The sequence below is a fragment of the Cebidichthys violaceus genome, unplaced genomic scaffold, assembly GCF_023349555.1.
Source record: "Cebidichthys violaceus isolate CVI_PGR_0920_01 unplaced genomic scaffold, fCebVio1.0.p SCAF_3, whole genome shotgun sequence".
Classification (NCBI taxonomy): domain Eukaryota; kingdom Metazoa; phylum Chordata; class Actinopteri; order Perciformes; family Stichaeidae; genus Cebidichthys; species Cebidichthys violaceus.
In genome coordinates this window covers 7,584,413-7,606,664 of record NW_027176483.1, presented here as the reverse complement: position 1 = coordinate 7,606,664, position 22,252 = coordinate 7,584,413, and the positions used below count along the sequence as shown (strand labels likewise).

Genomic DNA, 22,252 nt, shown 5'->3' with positions numbered 1-22,252 from the left:
GGAATCACCTGCAAAGCAGGGGGCTTATTTCTGTGCTGCACTCTGTGGTGCAACAGGAAAATGTAGACTGAAAACAGAGGCTAGTTGGCAGGGACAACTGCTCAGAGCTCACGGATTACCGCAGGCTTTGTTCAATTTAGTGATGGATAATGAAGCGGATGTTTTTTATCGGGAGCTGCCAAAAGTGGTAAGTCACAAATGTATTGTTACATCTTTGGGAAGAGAAGGGAGTCGGAGGAGGAGTTTAAAGACGGTAATATGTATTTTAGTTAACATTTGTAGCTAGCCACATGCTAACGTCAGCGTTTTTAACTGTCACCAGGAGCTTCACGCTCACCTCAACGGCTCCGTCAGCTTCCACACCATCGAGAAACTCATCAGCCGAAAACCGCATCTCAATATCGAGCACGGCATGACTGCTATCGGTAAAGGCCAGCGGAGGACACTGGAGGAGTGAGTATAACTTAAATCTAAAGTGTAATACGAGTGTTATTGATGAATCCATCAATTGGTGTAATTTGTCGTTACATCATATGGTTTAAAAAAAATATAAAAGTGATATAGAAACAATACAGATGGCATTAACGTATATGTGTTTCTTTGTATACAGTGGTAAACAATTAAAGTGTGTTCATGCTGACAATAGTGAACTGACAATGGGAAGAGGCTCTTTGTTAAACGTTATAACAACATGGCGCGTGTCCGCAGGTGTTTTCAGGTCTTCAAAGTCATTCATCAGCTGGTGGACTCGGAGGAGGACATCCTGATGGTGAGTTTTGGCTGTTTTGTTCAAAATAAAATCGGCTTTTGCTGGGTTTTTTTGGCAAAAATAGGAAGAGGGTCTTTTTTTTTTTTCCAGGTGGCTACAGATGTTATCAGGGAGTTTGCGGCTGATGGTGTCAAATATTTAGAGCTGAGGAGTACACCAAGGGAGGAGCAAAACACAGGTAAAGATGTCAACTTATATTTTGATGAAGTGGTTTACTGTCGGGATTGTTTTATCAAATGATTAGGCTTACAAGTTGTATTGTGTTTTTCCTATAGGATTGACAAAAAAGAGATATGTTGAAACTGTCATCAAGGCTATCAAACAGTGTAAAAGTGAGGGAGTGGACATTGATGTCAGGTAGGCAAAGCCTGTTTTATTTAAATTTGCTACAAGTCCAGAAATGTATCTCCGGGTGTGTGGAGAGATGTGGCAGTGTTTGACACACTCCCTCCACCATCATTCACCGGTGATAAAACCACCAAAATACTGCATAGTGTTCGAGTGACAATTTTAAATGTGCCCATTTGTCTCGAAGGTTTTTGGTGGCAATTGACCGCAGGAATGGGGCTGAAGTTGCGATGGAGACCGTGAAGCTGGCTGAGGAGTTCATGCTGTCGACTGACGGTTTGGTGGTGGGACTTGACCTCAGTGGAGATCCAACGGTCAGCCAATATTGCACAATATATGCATCATCCGAGTTAAAAAAAACCAAACACTATGGTAGTAGCTGTGACTTATCCCAGTATAGTGGAGCTCAAGTGCTTTTTAGTGTGTTTAAGATAAACTGATACAACAAACACAAAGACTTGGATCTTATCGTAATTTTCATCTTAAGGTTGGCCATGGCAAAGATCTACTTCCAGCTCTGCAGAGGGCCAAGAACTGTGGACTGAAGTTGTCGCTGCACCTCTCAGAAGTATGACCTTAATGTTATTCAGTATGTGTAGTCACATTAACTGTGATCTGACATTACAACACTAACTGTTGCAGGTACCATCACAGCTGGAGGAGTCAGATTTGCTGTTGAATCTTCCTCCAGACAGGATCGGTCACGGCACCTTCTTGCATTCTGAAGTGGGAGGATCTCAAAGTCTTGTTGACAAAGTGGTGACAAACAACATACCGCTGGGTACGAGTGAGATGAAATTATTATTGTCTGTTTGTGCGCAGTAAGTTGACAAGGTCTTTCTTCTTGTAGAGCTTTGCCTGACATCAAACGTTAAAGGACAAACTGTACCGTGTTATTCCAAACATCATTTCAAGTACTGGTACCAGATGGGACATCCAAGTATCATTTGTGTAAGTTTCCTTCCATTACACCTCACAGTCTGTGATTTGTTACTTTGAATATGTATAAAACGTTGTTCACCGAAAAATCTAAAGATGTGATAGCAATACTATGCTTTTTATGGCTTAATCTACCTACCATGGCTCTGTTATGACTTTATATTGTACTATGACTTTTTTTTACGACAAATTATACTATAACTTTTTTAATTACATTTATATGACATATACCATGAATTTTTTATTTTATAATATTCTATGACTTTTTATGACATATACCATTTCTTGACATGATAAAATACGGCTTTTTATGACTTTATTTTTGGCATGCTAAACTGATTTTTTTTTTATGACTTTAATTATAAAATAGTATAATATGACCTCTTTGACATACTACACTGTGGCTTTTTATAACTATTTTTGAAATACTGTACTATGACTTTTATGAAGTTCTTAATATTTTTTTCAGCATACTATACTATGACTTTTTTCTTTGTTTTCAACAAAAAATATGAATTTTAATGGCTTTATTCATAACATACTAGGACTTCATGACTTTTTTGACATACTGTACTATGGATTTTTATGACCAAATTTATGGCATACTATACTATGACTTCTTATAGCTTTATTTTTGACAAACTCTTACATGACATACTATACTTTGACATTTTCTGGCTTTTCGACATACTATAATATGACTTACTTAGTATGAATGGCATACTACACAAGAATTTTGTGACAGTTTGAATGACTGACATGGCACTTAATGGTTGACGTTAACCATGAATAATGACTTATTCTTTGTCACATTACAGACTGATGATAAGGGAGTCTTCAGTACAGACTTGTCTCGAGAATATCAGCTGGCAGCTTCCACATTTGGGCTCAGTCGTGAAGACGTATGGAATCTCTCCCAGCAGGCTATAGACTGTATCTTTGCACCCGACACCATGAAACAGCAGCTCAAACAGAAGTGGGCTGCTATAAAACCTCAGGTGTTCAAGTGACCCTTTCAGTGGAACCTACAGCCGATCATATACCTCAAATTTCAGTTTGAAAAACTTTTCTATAATGTTTTTACAAGAAAACCCTTAACATACTGCAGGAAATGTTTGTAATAACTGAAAGTAAATTATATCTATTTAGTACAACAAGTGTAAGTGTGGTGGTATTTCTGCTAATATACAGAGTCTGTGCAATGTTGCACACAAATCAAAGCAACAAACTTGTCATGACATACTATAGAAATACAGATGTACCTGGTGAGAATGTAAAAAAAAATGGCTAAGAATAAAAAGACACTATCAACAGATATCCAGGCTTTGGGGTGCTCTCCAAATTACAGATCATGTTGATTCTGCTTTGAGCCCCCACACAGTCCTATCAGCGCAGCTGTATTTACATTCACGCCATCTTTCCAAATTTGCCATGCTTGTCTTTGCTCTTCTTGAATTTGCCGTGTTGCATTTCTTTCCTTTTTACTTTCCCGTGCTCGGGAGCCCCATTGTTTGCTTTGGTGTGTCCTTCATCATACTTCCTCTTCTTGTCACTGTTGGGAGGAGTATATCATTACAAACATGTTTTTACAACAAACACACTTTTGCCAAAGATCCAAAATAACACTATACCTCTTGATGCTAACAACAGCCATGTTTCCTGCTTTCTTCAACACCTGGTCCCATTCCTCATCATCTCCACGGATCTTGTACCTGTAAATTCAAAGGAAATCATTACAGCTGCAGGAAACATCGCCAATTCATAATGCGTCAAACAAACAACCTCATACTCACTCTTCCATGTCCAATTCCTTCACTTTCTCCACATCCTGCTTGTGTTTCTCATCAAACTCCTTAGCTGCTTCTTTCTGTTAGTAACAGATTCATTCTCGCATGAGAAGTTGAAAACGGCAAATGTTTTGCATTTTTGTTTGATAAATGACTATAACAAGTCATTGTTCAGCACATACCAGATCATCTGTAAGGCTTCTGACAGTCGGCTCCATGGAAACATCTTTAGTGGTCGTCATCTCCGCTTCAATGGCTTTTTCTTGGACACTGGTGAAGACCTAGGATAGTAAACGCATTAAAAGTATTAAAGTAGTTCCAATAGTTCTAAAGGCAGCTTTTATATCTTGTTTTTCAATTGATTATGACTTCAAGATGAACTTACTTGCACAAATTTGCGGATCAAGCGGTTGAAGAGTCCCATGAGCTGTGAGATTGGGAGTTCAATTTCCTTTTCTAGCTGATCTACCGATTTGTGCTGTAACCCGATACCCAGCAGTAAGGCCTAGAAGAAAAAAAACAGGGAAAATCAACAACCTTCGCAAGAAAGCTATTCATGACAAATCAACATAACCAATGGGGGAACTTACACACTGTGCGGCTGAGAGAGAGACGTCACCCAGCTGCTTGAGGAAAAACATGCGAGCGACTGCGGGGATCAGGTCCATGATGAGGTGGTAGTCCACCATGCTCCTCGAATACAATTCCAGACGTTTGAGGTCGTAAGGGCTAAAATGGGATGCCAGCTCAGCGCTAGTCAGAACTGTGCCGGTCAAAGAGAAGTTAGATCGGGTCTGTAAGACGCAGAGGAAATCTGATCAGGGTTAGTTAGTAGAAGAGTCTTACTGCTCATCTCCTCCTTGGACTTCTTGTTCTGCAGGATGCTGAGTGACAGGCTCGGATGGAAGCGGCTGAACTGGTAGGAGAGGAGAGACAGGAAGCGCCGACGGAAATCTAAAGAAAACAAAAAACTGTTCGGTCAAACTGTAATGAAGTTTAAAACAAACCAGATCTCCAGAGGCAGTGCAGGAAAAGTTGTGGAAGTTCACCTTTCCAGAAGGCAGACAGCCACCGGCTCTGCTCTGTGACTTCATCTGCGTTCAGCTCCTTTAGCATCACACAAGAGTGCTCTCCAGTCAGGTCATTCTACAGACAACCACACACACACACACACACCAATAAGTACAGCATGTGACAACAGCACAATGTACATAAACATAGTAGAACTTTATTTTTTATACTCACAGGGGTTTGTCTTAAGTAGACTGGAGTATAACCAGCTTTCTTCCAGAACCTGTCAGGTTGCAAAAGACATTTTTGACATTTAAAAAATCTACAAAAATATTACGAACCCCTTCTCCATAATAAAAGGAAACTCACTTGAGTAGCTGTGTAGTAAGACCAAAAGAAACTCCAAGATAGTCCAGTCTCTCTGCTCTCCTCTCACTCAGCTTCAGCAGCAGAGGAGGGAGCTCCTTCCGTGGAGTGATCACCTCCTCCAGCAGACTGACAGCCTGTCAAGAGACAACAACAAGGCCAATGTCTAGTGTAATCCAATCTGTAAATTGTGTTTTTACTGTACATACACATTTAATTGTATTACCTCACTGCTGACAGAGGTGATCTCATTGTGACTTGAGTGAGTGCTCTCATCCATGGTGGGAAACTTGCCCTCATAGTACATCTGCAGCAGTTGGAGAGCCCTGGAGCCGTAGCCCATCTAGTGGACAGGTTGAAAACCAGTTACATACAGTACATCCTGATTATTTAAAAAGTGGGTGAACATCCTGAGAAAGACAAACTCTTACCCCTTGGTAGTCTGGATTAACAGCAATTCGCACAACTCTGGCTCCAGAGAGGCTGCCAAACTCTGGGTCTTGGAACTACAACGAAAGGAGCAGAGGATTTTATGTATGTTTAGAAACGTGAGCTGTAACGATTTTGTGATTTATGATTCATGACCAGTGGGCACCTGTTCTGACACCGTCCAGGGAATGAGGTCACCAGAGGCCTTCTTTCCTCTGGACAGACTGTTTATGATGGACTGACGAGATATTTCTCCCTCCAGACACACCTGAGGGAAAGAGACAACAAGCTAGTGAGTCAAGTCAATAAACATGACAAATGAAAAGATAAGATACTAGCAACAAAAAAAAAAAAAAAAGAGGGAGAGGCTGAATTGTTTTTGAATGCTTTAAGTAAATAAGGAATGACTAATTTGCCTCTTATCACAGGGTTGCTTTTCAAATGAATGGCACGGCCTTCACTCTGGTTTCATGGGGGGGTCTGGAGTGTCTTACCTGCACCACAGCGAGGACCTCAGGTAGGGAGTTCTGCGTGGGAGGAACCGGTGGCAGGAGACAGAAAAGGTGATGGGCCGGAGCATCGGACAACATCTGCAGGTCATTCGGTGAATTCTGGACCCAGGAAATCATTTGAATGAATAAACACAAGAATGACTTCACACTGTGTCGAGGACATTGTGCTCCTTGAGGAAAAGCAAGTTATGTGAATACAAACTAATAATATCACCTTATAGTGCGATGACACGTATAGGGCCATCAACCTCTGCAGGAAAGCCTCCGATGCCTTGTGGTAACAGAAGAGCGTGTCTCTGTTCACATAATAGCTGAAACGTGTGGATTAAGGACAAACAGAAGAAACTAAAACTTGTTTTGCTTTAAACATTGTGTCATAAAAAAATCATTTAATAAAAAAGTAATGCCTGTATTAAAAAGCCATATTATATCACAAATAAATCATATAGTATGTGACAATAAAGACATAGTATAATTAGTGATAAAATGTCATAGTATAGCATGTCATTAAGAGATCATAGTATTGTATCATACAAATGCCATAATAAGTAATATGTAATAAAAATGCTATAGTTTAGTATGTGATAAAAAGTCATTGTATAGTATGTCATAATAACATCATAGTAAAGTCTGTCTACATGTCACACAAAATGTGTGGCATGAGATTAAAAAAACCCACAGTATTGCCTGTCATAAAAAAAAGTCATAGTATGCTACAAATATGTTTTGCTTGTTTGGAGTATTGTATGTGCATGTGGTGGGACAGGCCTGGGCTAACCCTGGGCTAACATTAAGCCTTTAAAGTGCATGAAGGATACAGGTCACACGTCTGAGGAAGTGGGCAGCCAGAAATGAGCCTGGGTATGTTCAGACAGTCTAGACAGAGCAGGTCATTCAGCCACTTCTCAACTGCGTCCCCTGGAGCGTACCGAATAGACTCGTGAAGAGAAACCTCATGGAGAGAGCGAGCTGTGAACACAGACGGAGAAACAGCAGTCAGTCCATCCATCCATCCATCCATCCATCTCCTGCCTAGAGATACTTTAACTCCCTCCCAACCCAGAGGGAGCAATCCACCGTTTTCAGAGAAACACGACAGTCACACAGATACATACATAATAAAAAACACCGGGATATTTACCGGCTGCTAGCCTCTCTGTGTTGGAGGTCCTATTCTCTGCTGACATTCTCTGCTGACTGTCGACACTCTGCTGCCTCAACTGCTGAATCAGTTTGAGGGAAAGAGAGCGACCAGTGCCTTCATACCTGCAGAGAAACGCAAATAGCTTGAGCTGAAATGAAGAAGCAATTTATGAATCAACGGAAATATTAACTATTTCAGTAATTGATTCATTATAATCACTGGTTGCAGCTTCTCAAGTGTGAATATTTTCTTATTTTCTTAGTATTCTAAACTGAATATATTTGGGGTTTGGACTTCTGCTCAAACAAAACAAGCAATTTCAATATGTTAACTTGGGTTTAGAAAATTGTGACAGATATTTTTATGAATTTGTGACAATTCTTTGGACCAAAGCAATGTTGCATTTGATGATGTTCATATCATCCAGCCCCATTACTGACCCATTGATGGTCGACGCCATGAAAACCAGATATGGCCCCAGCAGCTTCTTAACCAGAGGAAGAGGGATGGCTGCAGCCTCGTCAATGACCAGTAGTTCAGCCTGGCCCAGCTTCACTGCATCACCTGGGTGAATGTACTGTGGGTCGCATGCACAGGAAGAGATATGAGTATTTCACCAACTACTGTAAACAAAAACAAGAACCGAAGAAGAGCGGTATGGTCTTGTTTACCTGAATTGTTTGTCGGTGTTCTTTGAAGATGTTCACCCGCACCACAGCTTTGTTGAAGTCTGGATTCAAAGACTGGATGATCTCATAATCAAGATGCTCCTACAAATGCAATATATATATATAAACTGGTTATTGCCAACACCATGAATGTACTGCCGCTGATCTAGAGCAGCATCTCAGGCAGGTTACCTGATACTGTAGAGCATCAAAGCCTTTGAAGATGAATTCAAACATGGTATGGAGGTTGTCCGGGCTCGGCGAGGTTACAAAGATGTTGGAGTAGCTGTAAAGAATGTCAGGCCATCATTAGCAAAAAACGTAAGACAAAGTTATAGACAAAAATTATCATTTTAATGAGATAAAACTAATCTGTACCCAAAAGCCACAGCTCCAGCCACAGCCAGCCCCAGTGCTGCAGACTTGCCTCGACCACGGGCGGCAGTCAGAGCCACGGTGCTCCTCAGAGTCTTCTCCGAGGTCGCCTCAATGAACTTCAGCACTCCTTTAGCCTAGAGGACAATACAAGCATCGAAAGTTATTCATACGGCTTCTGAGGTGTCGGTGAAGTGCTATTAGTGAAAATGCTTTTAGTGCATTCATCAAAAGTTAGACTTGGTAAATGTCTTTAGTGAGAGGTCCTGACCTGGTCCATGGTCCTGCAGCAATCCACCAACACACCCACAGGCTGCATGTCCTTAAGGGACTCCTTCAGATCCTTCAGCTCCTGTTCCCGTGGAGACAAACCATCCTCCTGAAGGGGATGAGACAACAGGTCAGACATCAAGGAGCATGTAGCCAACAAGTAAGCAAACGTCATATATTTAGCACTTTTCAAAACAGAAGTCACAAAGTACTTTTGTGATTGAAAGTGTCCAGACCTCAAAATATTAAAGATACATTTTTGTTGTTGTGGATCTACATTTGTGCATACAGACAAGCGGTGCAACGATAAATGACAAGTGAAAAATTCCTGCAACAACTTCCCTGAGCCCAAGACAACTTTATTAAATATCTTGTTTTCTTCAACCAAATGTCCAAAACCCAGTAATATTTACTTTAAAATGATATAAAACAGAGAAAAGCAGAAAATCCACATTCTGCAAACAGCAGAAAGGAAACAGTAAATAGTAAATGTTCTTCATATTTAATTGATAATTGAGTTAAACATAATCAATAGATTATTTTCTGTTGAGCAACTGACTGAACAACTGATAGTTTCTGCTCTAATATAATTACCTGAGTCTTCGGGGGGACAGGCTTGATGTTCGCCATGTGGCTGGAGATCGGCAGGACGTTGAGTTGGTCATCGATGACAACACAGTTTTTGCAGGATGCAAGTGACAGAATGAATCTAGAGACAGAAAAATGATTGTAAAACTGTTGGTTTCAAATGCACCAATATTCCATGAAAGGCAGAGGAGCACCTACCTCTCATTGAACCTTCCCACCACGTCCTGATGAGCCTCTGTCCGGTATCGAGAGTGTACGTCCTGGATGAACACAACCAACATTAATCCTAAATTAAGCAGAGTTTGACACGTATGGAGATGGAACAGGTTACGGTCTTACCATAGTCATAGTGTAAAGCTGCTTGAGAGAGTTCATTGTCCTGAGCAGAATCACCACTATACCGCCTCCTTCTACCGTCTCAACGGTTCTCGCCAAGAGATTGGGAGTGAGGGCTTCAAAGTCCTGTGTGGCACAAAAAACAAAAGAGTTTATGAGTGAAATGCATTTGTTCTACAGCAGTGGTTCTCAACATCTGTCCTAACGTAACTCACCTGCAGGACACACATGCCGTAGGTGTTCCCCAGGATCTTGTGCGTCTCGTTGTAGTAACAGTATCGGATGTTGGTTGCGGCGATGAAGAGTTCAAACGGGTCATCCTGATTCAGATTCAAAGTGCCAGTTTTTATCTTCTTCTGCAGCTGTCTCATGCGCTTCTTCCGATTGCTGTTTCAGACATTTTGACAAATCAAACACCCTTCTTCCTTTTGACACAACAACAAACATAAATCTCTTGAGATGAGTTTAGACACACACACACACACACACACACACACACACACACACACACACACACACACACACACACACACACACACCTGCTGAATCCCAGGTCTTTCTTGTAGCACCAGAGTACAGACGGTCGTGCTTTGACGGTTGCTTTAGACAGCATGTGATGCAGAATCACAACCTGGATCAGAGACAGATTTAATAGGTTTGATTCCCCATGTAAAGAGACGTAAGTAAAAATGCACTGAAAGCTCATTTAAACTGGTAAATTTGTCTGAAAAGAACAGGGAGGGAAGGATTACCTGATCTCTCCCACGATCTCCCACCACCACATAGATGGTCCGATGGTGCAGAGCGACACCGTTCTCTATCTGGACACGAATCCTGTTGTCCACCTTCTTCCGGACTGTCGCCATTGTTCACTGCCACTGAGGGAAGTCAGAAAACATGTAGAAGAAAACATCAGAGATACAGTGTGACATTAAACGTTGTAGTATCACCCATGAAGTTCTGCAAAATAAAATGGGAAGGAAGGATTGACTAGAGCTAACTTGCTGCCAAAACAAACGGAGAATTAAAGGCAACAAGAAAACCAAACTTTTCCACAACGCGATGAAGAAAAACAGAATTAAACACTTTGTTTCTAATAAACAGTTACCTTCTGTCACACAAACTGGTTGTTGTTCAATCTTCATACAATCCAAACAAGTCAAGGGGCTGAATTTTACATGCAAGCCATCACGCTGTTGATACACTCACGTGGAGACAACGGTTGATGTAGGACCCCAGGAGTAACGTCATATCTGCGCGACGGTTTCCGGGAGAAACGCCGGCTAGTTCCCCGAATTTAGTCTGACAGGTGGAATGCTCTACAACTGAAACGATTAGACTTTAACTGCAGCTATCTTGATACATCGATTTAAGTAATTGTGTCAAAATAAAATAAACCGGTAATCATGTCTAAAATGTTGTGAGTTTCCTTAGTATGATAGTAAGTAAGTTATCTCTGGGGTTTTGGACTGATTGGGGTAGTCAAATATAACAATTTCATAACTTTCAACCATGGTTCCGGAAAATTGCGATGTGCCGTTTTCTGACAGCATTTCGTCGAAGAGCAACACAATGAACCAATCGACCATGGTCTATTGCTTCATTTATATATAATTCCCACGACGGAGGCAGACTGTATGAATTCTGCCTGCGAGCAGCTGCTCCGCGGGGATAATAACCAAATCCACCCATGAGCACGCGGCTGTCTGTGGCAGCATGACTTCCAAACAGCGTGAACAACAATTGTTGTTTTCTTCAAAGCAGTTTGTCGGGAATTTAACACAAGGAATGACATTTACCTTAACGGCCAAATTAAACTTAAAATTGCATTATTGTCGTGGTTAAAAAATAATAATTCTAAAGTGATCACAGGCTGCTAAAAAGTAATGTAATACATGAAACATTCAAAATAAAAAAGACAGCAAAAAAAACAAATTCAACCCAGAGTACAAAGTACTCTTAGAACAGATAATGATCCACTACAGCATTTAGTAGTTTAGATACTTTCACTGACTCGTGTGTTACTGTACAGCAGAGAAAAGAGGGTGAAGCATGGGGTATGCAACACAACTTTATTGAAACTCTTGAAGCAACATCAATTTACAAACAAGGAAACGGGAGCTCATTGAACATAAAACACTTTCTTTTTTTAGAACCAAAATGACAGAAAAAGAACCGAGAAGGGGAATAAACTCCCAAGGGTTGGACCAGCAGTGGCAGGTGCATTTTTTTATACAAAAAATAACTTATGAAATCTTTCAAGTTTACAGGAATATTGTTAACACATGTTTTATGTAAATCGATGATTGGATTTACAACTCAACTTGTGTTTCAGACTTTAAATGATTTAATATTTCCAAATATCAAAGCAGGCATTACTTTGATTTAAAGAGACAGGAAAAATACCACTGATGAAGAATTAAAAAAAGAGAGAACATGAGTGAGCTTGGGCAAATGCAATCTTGAATTTTGAATTTTCAGTGTGGTGCAAGTTAATCAGTCACAGTCATTATGAAAGGCCTTTTCAGGATCGTATTGCCTGAGTGCTGCCTCTCGACACTCCTCTGGGTCCCTGACCAGCTCCGCGTTTGTAGTTTGGTTGGTAACCATCCTTGAGCAACAGAGGGAGGAGGGGGGGGGGGGGGGGGGGGGGGGGGTGAAAAAGACATTTTAGAAACTACTCCTAGAGACAGCAGAGATGACATTAACACATCCAGTGTGAGGTCTGAATGGCTCTTTCATACCCTCTGATAATTCCCGTTTGAGTAATCCCGAGGTGTGTTGAACTGAGTCTGTCCATAACCAGAGTTTGGAGTGTTGGCGAAAGGAGGGCGATAACCATCGTAGCCACCTAAAATAGGAAGAGTTTAGAAAAAAAAAAAAAAAAAAAAAAAAAAAAAAAAAAACAACAACTTTAAAATGCTCCTCTTGAAATTAACAATAAAATAAACTCTGGCTCTTTAGCCCCTTTCAGACATGCATGCATTTTTACATGACAAGCACATGTGTCACTTTAATGTACGTCACTTCCGAGTATCAACTCCACAAAAATCCATACAAATATTCTAAATTGAATAAGAATGCCTTAAAATTAACATTATAGCATTATATTAAATACACAGGAATAAAATTCACTTAATGTTTCTTTTTTAAGAGCACTGTAATATTTATCATTAAATGCAAGACAACAACATTTAATAGTTGAAAAGGTGTAAAGATTCTTCTCATGCGTTTCCCCTCATCGTACCTTAAAGAGGTGGTAAAAACAAAACAAAAAACCTGTACAACAATGATAACTCGCTTTTGGAGCCGTTCCAAGTGGCCATTCCAGGAACAGCAGTTTATGGCACTTTGGCGTTGGCTTACCACTTGGTTGTGCGCTCACCTCTGAATCCATTCGATGAGCCTCTGTAGCCGTTGATCATGCCTCTGGCATTGCGAGGTCCACCGCGAGACATGCCTCTGCTGTTGTAGAAGGACTGACCCTGCCTGACGAAGCCTGGGCCCTGCTGGGGAGGCTGCTGATGGCCTCCTGACTGGTCTTGGGAATGGAAGGCACCAACTACTAAAAAACACAGGAGTTGGTTTGCCCCAGAACAGATGCAAGTTCAGTCAAAGTTGAACACACTGTGTTTACATAAAAGCAGGAAGACAAATCTGGCACAATGAATCCAGCAAGTAAATAATGAAGAAAACTAAAAATCAGCCCACCAGATTGCAGCTGTTCTGACTGCATCTCGGCCTGCTCCACAGGATGCTGCGGCTGGCTGCTGAAGGCTTGGTTGTAGCTGTTCTGGTATTGGCTGGCCTGGTTCAAAGCCTCCGTCTCATTAGCTGGTGGGACCGGGGCATTGAGGTTGAACACCTGAGAGGAGAACAAGGGCCACATTGTGGTGAAGCCAAAACCAGAGGAAAGGTCACAGGCTCATTAGGAGTTAAGGCCATTACTCATTATTTCCTGGACATAACCGCTTCACTACAAACCCATACAACTGCAATATGATGAGAGGGCACTTAAGGACTCCACAGGCAATTCCTAATGGAAGTCATTAGTGATTTTCTATATTAATTCCACTGACAGTGGTGCACGAAGTCCTGCAGAGACCTTTTGTAACTGCACGCCAGGCCAAATATTCACATTAAATGCTTTTAATACTGATATTATTTGATAACGTGGGCAATTCTTCAGTAATGTTACAAGTTCCTTACTGTCTGCATTGACTGGAATGGTGCTGCGTTGACATTGATGCCACTGCTGTGTGGAGCTTTGGAAACAGGCTGGAAAACTTGCGTTTGAGAGACGGGTGGGTGAGCTGCAGAGGGCGGAGGCTGCTCCGACGACAAGGACATGGAGGTCTGTCAAACAGGGACAACACAAGTTCAGCGGGCCGAAACATTTCTCAACGTCATTTATTATTTAAGTGCGGTTTCACTATTAAATTCCATTTCTTTACTTTTTTTTTGGCGAGATCAAAAGATGAGATGAAGATATGATTTATGCCCTTAACTGAGGTCATGTCCTTGGTATTTCCCCCCAGCTATTTAAATATTTTAGCAACCTTCAACTAAATACTTGCATAAGCTGGGTATTTTACAGGCCGATTCCAGTATGTTTAGAGTACTTTAGTCTGCTAAATACGGCTCTGTTTGTATGCTTATGCGATACCTTGCTTTAAGGATTATAAATGGTTTTACCCTTTTTAAATAAAAAAATATGAATGTTAAATAAAACCTTTTGCCCAAATAAAAATGTCTCAAGTTTCCAGAATTAAATCAGGTAAAATCTGATCAAATAAATAAGGACAATTTTTTTCACACGAAGAGACTCTTTCACCGAGCAGCACGTTTACCTGGATGGGGTCGATAGTTTCTGTTGAGGGTCGAGGATCTGGCGTGTGTGAGGTCTGATACATGGGGGGCGGAGTTGGAGAGACGATAGGAACCTGAAAACAAAGTACAAATTAAACATTCTCTCTAAAATGTCTTCAACGTGAACACACAATCAGTGTTGTCCATTCAAGATTGATTACTTACTTGTGTGGGCTCAGGTTGGACAGGAACAGTGTTGGGTTGCGATAGCCGGGACTCTGGGTGAACTAAGAAGATCAGTTTGATGGAGTATGATGTTTACACAACACAAGACATCAGAACTAAGTTTCTCTTTGTAAAACATACCTGGAGGACACACCATCTGTGGTAAGTCCATGTTCTGAGCAGGTTTCATAGGCTGTGCTGAGACAATGGCAGGATCGATGGGCTGTCCGTCAAACTCCAGCATAGAGTCCTGAGAGCAGAGAAGCGATGAGCAACAGCGCTTAGTTATCTACAGTAAACAGTCGTTACTAGCACACAGCTCCCACCTGCATGAAGTTGTACGTTCCCTGCATCTGTGCCATTAAGTCCTGCACCACCTGCTTCCTGACCAAGGGGTCAGTGGGCGGCACAGGAGACACCAAGTTCAAGGGGTGAGTCTCCAGAGCAACAGGTGAAGCTGCAGGCTGCTGCTGCTGCAGCATGGCACCGACTGCCTGAGAGCGGAAGACAGGCAGAACAGGTGAATAAGGAACATACATGACGAGGTGTAGTGAAAACTGGTATGGAGCTTATTGGATGCTAGTTGCTAACAAGCATGCACAAAGGTGTTTATGCTCAACGTGTTTAAAGCATTCTCTTAAAATCTTTCAGAGTCTGATATGACGCACTGATGAATGCATCTAATCTGAACATCACATAACCAGTTTCAACATGAAAATGCAGATGTCACACGATAAGAGCAGCAGCCACATTGCTTATTTGAGTAAAGAGTATTTAGTCGTTTAATTATTTTTGTGGCTGCATCTACAGCAGGAAAAATATTTATCAACACAAGAGAGAAAAAAGTAAACAGCAATCCCAGAAAAACAACATCCCTGCAGCATACCTCTGTTTCCGTGGTCCACTCATCGCCCTGCTCCTTCTCACTGCTGCTGTATGTGCCGTCTGGAATGAACTGTCTGTTTATAAACTGGAGGGGGAAACAAAAATCAGCACAATGCAAAAAAATTATACCATCAGCCCCAAGACTTCAGTGGAAAGGGGAAAATGAATCTCACCTCTGTTGTTTCCACCGCAATGGAATCTGTGAACTCCTCAATTATTTCAGTTTCTGTAAAGAGGAAAACTATTTAGAGAATGCAGTGCCGATATCGTTACGGCTTCATTACATGAGCATTTAAAAAAAAAGCGAGTTTAATGTCATGACTTGTGAGAGCGATGAGGACCTGGATCAGCAGTCTGACTCTGCTCTTCTGCGTCTGACGATTCAGCTGCTACAGCAGGGGCTGATGCTGCTGCTGCTGCTGTCACTGCCACCGCCACCACCGCCGAGGCTGGCTCTTCCTCTTCCTCCTCCACCTCCTCCTCCTCCTCCTCACACACTCCGTTTTGGTGAGATGGAACCCGGTCAAAGTATCCACTCAGCAGAACCTGGTCCAAAGTCTCTCTCAGTGCCTTGTCTAGGAGAAGAATAATATAGTGAGCAATTCAATCGAAAGCAATCCATACAAATCATAACAATCAAACGATGTTATTAGCTGCTGCTGCTGCTGCTGCGTCAAGCTTCGGCTCTACCGTGGAGCCCACACTGTCACTAACTGCTCTCCCTGGAGAAATATCTAATATTTGTAAAAACGTAAAAAAACGATTTCAGAGAGGAGCAGCCACAGGGGCATATATCCAGGATGTCAAACTGATTCATCAGTGAAAACATTTTTAAAAAGTAAAGCCTACAGAACACAGGGTAAATGTGAATGAAGGCACAAGATCATTAAGTTCAGCAAGCAGCCGGACTGAGAGAGCTTTTTTTTGGTCCCAAACTCAACATTGTGAGCATGACGCAAAACAAAATCAAATATCCACTTTAAGGCCCCTGTAAACTTTGTTTCAAATCTCCATAATCATCTATATAATTCAGTACTTCAACTGAAAAAAGCAATAATCAAAGCTTAAAAGGTTCTATGTACAGGATACAGAGTATTAATATAGAATCAAACAACTAATTGCAATGTAAAAGGTATAGTGGAGTAAGTTTTTTTTCTCTCTCTGTGTATTAATCAGAGCTTCTGTGCTTTGTTTACATAGATGGGCATTTTAGTGCATACAAGTCTCTCTGTTTTGCCCATCTGGATAGCTAATCGCCGCCTCTCTGCACTGCACTCTTTTTGGCAGGCACCACTGATAATGACCTAAAAACTACGGCATCTATGATTTTAGGAAATCCAAATGGGCTAAAATGTCCTAAACTGTTGACTGACCAGATAATAAATATGATACTATAACAATCATGACTTGTGATTCACTAGAAAGTACTAGAAGAGCCTTTAAGCTCGCTCAGGATTTTTGGCCCTTCAGGAAAAGCAGGTCACTGTTATTTCCTTTACTGCCTCAGGCGTCAGGCCAAGAAGTCTGCTGCTGCTTGAATAAATATCACCCTGAGTCACCAAGTGAGACCTCCTTACGGAGGTGAAAGTGTTGGCTGGTGTCACTACAGCGAACTGGGTCACCAGTATCCTAAAGTGGCTCCAGAGCTCTGACCAGTGGAACCACAGGCAGCAGGGCCACTGGCACCCTGCCCCACTGCTGAGTCAGGGTAAGTCCACAGCGCTCAGCCCCCCCAAGCAGAATGCAGCACTGCGAGTCCTGAGGCCAGATCGCTGAGAATGCAGTACGCCCATATCCCCGAGCCCTGATTTTTCACATCTCAGCACTGCACACAAGCTGCATTAACAAAATACAATGCACATGCTACATTAACATATTAAGACCGGTTAGTGGCCTGCAGTGCCTTATGACTAGAAGGTTGCGTTTAGATCTTTTGACAACTCTATCTACCTTGGGATTACTCAAATGTACAGTTTGTGATAAATTACTGACGGCCAGCCTCAACACAATAAAAGCATGCCGATGACTGCTGCGGCACCGACCATCTGATAAAATGTCCTGCCAACAATGTTCACCACCAGCTCATCAACATAAAGCCAGTTTGACTTAAATAATGAATCCCCTTTGATGTCAACTTCATTCTGCAATAAATTACAGATATTTAGTCCACCACCATATCGGAATAAGAAAACCAGAAACACAGGAATCAGTGATTTTTTAAAACATCTTTCTCAAAAATTCCCTTAAATGATTAACTGACGAACCAATTCATTTTCTGCCAAATTACTGCAGTGTGTGCTGAAAACAGTGAGCAAAAGCAATCATTACCAAAATATTGAGCTCTACTTCTCGCAATCATTTGTAGGCTCCTAATTCAATTACACTTACATGTTGTCCCGACCACAGCCTTGTCCTTCCCTTCCAGCAGGTCCCAGAGGTGCACAGATGCTTCTTCATACTGGTCGACCAACCTGCAAGTGTAGAGATAAGTTGAATGGATCTCCTTAAAACAAAATCAAGTCTGTTGCATCTCAACTTTGCCCAGATATCAACGTCTCTGACCTACCTGACGTTTCGGTCACGGTCTGGCCCCACTAGCTTGTAGAACTCATCAAAAGCAGCAAGGTCTGCGTCTGTCAGCGGTGGTGATCCGCCGACTCCCTGCTTCAGGTCCTGCCGCACATTTTCTTCTCCCAGCCGGTCCAGAAGGAACTGCAGCTCCAGAATTGTCTTCAGCCTCCTCTGCTCTCCCTCCTCCCGCTGCAGCTGCTCCCGCCGTGCAGACTTCTTCACCGTCTTCTGGATCTAATGATAATATACATGAGCCACATAAAGTCAAGTTACTAAGAGTCAGGGTGGAAACCACTCTGAGGGAACATTTTCACACAAAAAAAACAACCAGTCACCCTTACATCTTGTCCCAGTGTGATAAACGTCTTCTGCAGCTCACGGCCAAATTCCAAGTTATATGTGATTTCCTGGAATTTGGTGAGTGCATCCTAGAAAGACAAAAAGGAACATGACACATTGCTAGGTTGAAAACCACTTACAGAATTACAGGATTATTTGTTCTTATGTACAAAACGATGAAGGCGTCAATGCACCCACCAGCTGGTCCTGGTTGAGACGCTCCCCTTTATCCTTCCTGACTTGATAGTCATCCAGTTTACTCTGTAATAGAACACACAGAATGCAGCAAACAGTTTTAAATGTAAATGCATCTTAAAAATAGAGACACATTTGTTTTTTTAAGGCCCTTCAGCTATGGATTGCTTCTGCATGGGACACCCGTCATGCCTCATACTGTACACAACAGAGACGCAGGAATGTCGTTATCAGGAAGGATCTGGAACAAATGGCTCTGGACTGAACTCACCTTTTTCTTCTCCATGTTGCGGACCTTCTTGTCGAGGACACACAGCACTTGCTTCATAACTTCGGGCTGTCCGCCAAAATTGCCCATTGACCCTGGAGCGGATCCCACATCTGGGCTGGCAGACTGCACTGTCGTATTGGCATTCATCGCTGAGGGCATCTAGAAATTATAAAGTGTGAATGGTTAATTTCTAGTGGTAATACAAAAAGAGGCCTCCACATATAGATATTATATACATAAAAAAACAAAGTATTAATTGAAAATTAATGACAATGATTTGAACATGTCAATACTATGGTTGAACAAAAAAACAAGTCACTAAATGCTCCATGATGACTATTGTGGGGGATATCTTGAGATTAAGGCTACAGCTATATAATTACTTTCTATATAGATTATTCTGTCAATTATTTTCTCAGTATAATTAATCACTTGGTCTGTAAATGGTCAATAATAGTGGTAAATGCACCAATCAAATACTCCAGATCAGTATCAGTACCGATGCAGTTTCTTTGTCAATGTCATTATTTATTACACTACATTAATTCAGCTCCAGCAGGCCCACAACTAAGTTATGTGTACTTCAAATCAAGTAACTTTAAGCAGTGAAGAATACAGTTTTTAAATTTGTGAAAAGCAAAAGATATTTGGATAAGCAATAATTATCTGCAGTTACTCTGAGTGGAGATATCGATACCAAAACCAGGAGCGATAAGGTTGGATCATTGTATCCCTAGAAAATAGTAAAAAAAAAACATCCATCATAGTTCTCAAAAGCCCAAATCAACATAATCAAATGTTCTTTGTTTTTAATTTACAAATAGTCCAAAGCCTGAAGGTAATAGTTCAGTCTTTTCAAAACAGAAAGTAAAAACCTGGGCGAACCAAGCGTTCACATTTGTGAAGCTGGAACCTGCATTAAAAAAAGAAAGAAAAAGGTTTGGGCATTTTGCTTAAACAATAACTTTAATGACCGTTTATAAAATGTGCTGCTGGTTGATATTCTTACAGTTGACTGGTTGAGTTATGAACTATCACTTCTACATGAGATAGCGTCAGATTGCATGACACAATGGGCCAAGACGAATAGATTGACAGATAAGATGACTGTCACAGCTATCAAATGTCAAAGAGATTACACGTGTACTAACAAACAGTAAACGACGTAATATACGGAATAACGAAAGTGGTGGAAGCGACTGAATTAACAGCGCAAGAAGAACAGCAAGTAACAAGTAACTGTAGTAGCTTTGTACTACAGGTGGTGCACAACTGTAAGCGATATATAGACATGCAATATAGCTTCATAACTAAATAAATTGACCAGTCTTACGACCTCCCTTAAGCCTCAAACCCCATTTCATTATGGCACGTAGCTAACTTTGGTCTGAACTGTGTGTGAACTGAGAAGAGGACGGATTTTAACCCCGCAATTCTCCACATTTTCACAACAACTGCAGCCACAAAGCTGTATCTTCCGACAGCAGCTGTGTGGCTAACATTCCTCCCCAACAGTGTGGTCAGCTCGCCGTTGTTATCTCTGAGGTTTGGTAAAATGGCCCTTGCCGCACAACCGTTAGCACAGACCATTGACTTAGGTAGCATCTTCACGCATTGCTAGCTCGGTTGTCTGGTAGCTACAGCGACGCGTGCTAACCCAGCAGCCGGACGATGAGCGGCGTTATCTTGGTAGCACGACTACGGGTTCACCCACCTTGATGGTATGTATCCACAGGGGAGCTTGCTAGCGATTTGTACGAAACGGCCAAGTTGTTATTATTGTTGTGTTGCTTTATTTTTCTCTTTCACTCTAGTGTGGGATCCGCCCCGCCGGCCTCACCGACAACTGAGACGGTACGAAAGACTGAGAAACTCTTTATAAAGGCGAAGGTCCGTTTTTAGCTGTCGAAGATATACCTGTACAGAAAAAACACAAAAATAAACCCCGATAAACCGTAGGTTTATTGATATCAATATGTTCATCTATAATATGGAAATAAGTAATCGAATGTTTAATTACAGCTGCCCTTGCTGCAATAAAACATTATGTAGTTGCTATTTGTGATCAGGCAAAAAAGTCAACAGCCGCTTGGCAGAAAATCTGCACAATCATTAGCTTTGATTAGGCTATTCTATTCTCTCTCGGTGCCATATACAGTATTTCTTTCTGCAGCAGCTGTCCCATCCCGCTGTAAGCATGTGCTGGCATGGTTCACTGCGGCCTAATCACACGCATTACTCAAGACAATACATGACTGTATTATCTTTTGCACATCAGTTTCAAATGCAAGTTCAACGTTAAATTTGAGTAACTGCTTTACAAAATATAAAGTTGCAAGCATATGGCAAAAGTCTAATTTCAAATCCAGAAACCAAACACACAACTAAAACCAGAATATAGATATTTTAAGATTTCATCCATGAACCAAATATAATATTAACAATAACAACAATAACCATAGCAATACAATACCACATTAAACAAGTCTAAAAGTTATTTTGGAATATAAAATAGGCTGCATGAAGTGTTAGAACGATCTAGAGCTGTTTGAGTCACCCTGAGTCAGCCATACCTGTCCAGATTATTTTGTAAAACAAATGTAATACATCTGTAATTTGAATAAAACAATACTTATAATTTTATTTAGTTTAAATATGCTCAGAAATTGTCTATACAGTTGGTTACAATTGTTTTTCCAAAAGAATTAACAAGTTAATTTTTTTTGTTCATCAGGAGAGTTACTGAACACACCTTGCCCTGTGCTGCCCATGTGGTCTGCCCCTTATCCATGTGTTCTAAATCCAGATGGATGTAAAATTCACCATTGAAAGATTATCCTTGCAAGGTTGCTAGTTTGAATTCCCACACTAGAATGGGAAAAAGTGCATAAGAACATGTTACTGAAATCTTGATGTACAGTATTTTCTAATATGTTGTTTATGTCTAGAACATATCAAAGAAATCTCAATCTGCCAGTTTTACAACCACAAATCCATCTGCATCTCATGCATCCCTGTTGTCCTGACTCCAAGTTGACAAACTCTCCCGAAAAACAAAGGAAATTCAAAGAAGCAATTCCAATGTTTCCCATCTTGTGAATTCAGAATCATATATATGTGCAAACACTTAAGTCACTGGAAAGTCTCAAATGAACACAGCTGGTTCCAGACATCGTGCCAATGCTGCTATCTGTACTGCCACCTTAAACCAATAGGTGTCAGTAAAGCTCAGCAGTATGTTCAACAACAACAACAATTGATGCAGTGAAATTGATTAGAGAAAAAGTTCAGTTTCTGTGCACCCTCTGACTCTGAAATATGTCGACTGTCGACTTACAATCCTTTTCTAATGAATTGACTGACAAATATACTATTAAGAGACCAAAACATGTGCTTGCTTACACGGAATAAATGT

The 22,252-nt window shown here is 41.1% G+C and overlaps 3 protein-coding genes across 4 annotated transcripts; 1 reads left to right on the top strand and 2 right to left on the bottom strand.

Moving 5' to 3' along the window:
• Positions 1-81: 81 nt before the first annotated feature.
• Positions 82-3,076, top strand: mapda (N6-Methyl-AMP deaminase). Its single transcript, XM_068723499.1, has 10 exons — positions 82-187; positions 323-453; positions 709-769; positions 860-947; positions 1,045-1,126; positions 1,305-1,431; positions 1,605-1,685; positions 1,760-1,898; positions 1,968-2,068; positions 2,875-3,076. The coding sequence occupies exons 1-10, from the start codon at positions 143-145 to the stop codon at positions 3,064-3,066; spliced, it is 1,047 nt and encodes a 348-aa protein (XP_068579600.1). The 5' UTR covers positions 82-142; the 3' UTR covers positions 3,067-3,076.
• nat10 (N-acetyltransferase 10) lies at positions 2,670-10,756 on the bottom strand. Its single transcript, XM_068723498.1, has 29 exons — positions 10,651-10,756; positions 10,295-10,420; positions 10,082-10,173; positions 9,758-9,929; positions 9,546-9,668; positions 9,405-9,466; positions 9,213-9,327; positions 8,620-8,727; positions 8,352-8,485; positions 8,166-8,259; positions 7,977-8,075; positions 7,746-7,882; positions 7,303-7,427; positions 6,980-7,130; positions 6,376-6,472; positions 6,144-6,260; positions 5,816-5,917; positions 5,652-5,726; positions 5,447-5,563; positions 5,224-5,357; positions 5,089-5,137; positions 4,893-4,989; positions 4,690-4,797; positions 4,434-4,606; positions 4,229-4,348; positions 4,026-4,124; positions 3,850-3,923; positions 3,688-3,768; positions 2,670-3,608 (listed from the first exon to the last, which is right to left on the bottom strand). The coding sequence occupies exons 2-29, from the start codon at positions 10,406-10,408 to the stop codon at positions 3,464-3,466; spliced, it is 3,114 nt and encodes a 1,037-aa protein (XP_068579599.1). The 5' UTR covers positions 10,409-10,420; positions 10,651-10,756; the 3' UTR covers positions 2,670-3,463.
• Positions 10,757-11,600: 844 nt separating this feature from the next.
• Positions 11,601-20,694, bottom strand: caprin1b (cell cycle associated protein 1b). 2 transcript variants are annotated; one of them, XM_068723533.1, is made up of 18 exons: positions 20,552-20,694; positions 18,838-18,996; positions 18,570-18,632; positions 18,374-18,460; positions 18,028-18,266; positions 17,850-17,932; positions 15,803-16,036; positions 15,635-15,687; positions 15,463-15,546; positions 14,903-15,070; positions 14,718-14,826; positions 14,577-14,638; positions 14,393-14,485; positions 13,752-13,898; positions 13,254-13,407; positions 12,928-13,107; positions 12,287-12,393; positions 11,601-12,153 (listed from the first exon to the last, which is right to left on the bottom strand). In XM_068723533.1, exons 2-18 carry the CDS (start codon positions 18,994-18,996, stop codon positions 12,067-12,069), a joined length of 2,109 nt encoding a protein of 702 aa, XP_068579634.1. In that variant the 5' UTR covers positions 20,552-20,694; the 3' UTR covers positions 11,601-12,066. The 2 variants fall into 2 exon arrangements, with proteins under 2 accessions (XP_068579634.1, XP_068579635.1); XM_068723534.1 differs by having other exon boundaries at positions 12,928-13,104.
• Positions 20,695-22,252: the final 1,558 nt, after the last annotated feature.

Excerpts from the sequence above, each read along its gene's own strand:
- nat10 (XM_068723498.1), bottom strand. The coding sequence starts at position 10,408 with ATGGCGACAGTCCGGAAGAAGGTGGACAACAGGATTCGTGTCCAGATA. Across the intron at positions 9,669-9,757 it reads ACGGCATGTGTGTCCTGCAG|GACTTTGAAGCCCTCACTCC; the intron begins GTGAGTTACGTT and ends TGTGCCACACAG. Across the intron at positions 8,728-9,212 it reads CTGTCCCCCCGAAGACTCAG|GAGGATGGTTTGTCTCCACG; the intron begins GTAATTATATTA and ends CATCCCCTTCAG.
- caprin1b (XM_068723533.1), bottom strand. The coding sequence starts at position 18,996 with ATGCCCTCAGCGATGAATGCCAATACGACAGTGCAGTCTGCCAGCCCA. Across the intron at positions 17,933-18,027 it reads GACCGTGACCGAAACGTCAG|GTTGGTCGACCAGTATGAAG; the intron begins GTAGGTCAGAGA and ends CTACACTTGCAG. Across the intron at positions 15,547-15,634 it reads TTGCGGTGGAAACAACAGAG|TTTATAAACAGACAGTTCAT; the intron begins GTGAGATTCATT and ends TTCCCCCTCCAG.
- mapda (XM_068723499.1), top strand. The coding sequence starts at position 143 with ATGGATAATGAAGCGGATGTTTTTTATCGGGAGCTGCCAAAAGTG. Across the intron at positions 948-1,044 it reads AAGGGAGGAGCAAAACACAG|GATTGACAAAAAAGAGATAT; the intron begins GTAAAGATGTCA and ends TTTTTCCTATAG. Across the intron at positions 1,686-1,759 it reads TGTCGCTGCACCTCTCAGAA|GTACCATCACAGCTGGAGGA; the intron begins GTATGACCTTAA and ends TAACTGTTGCAG.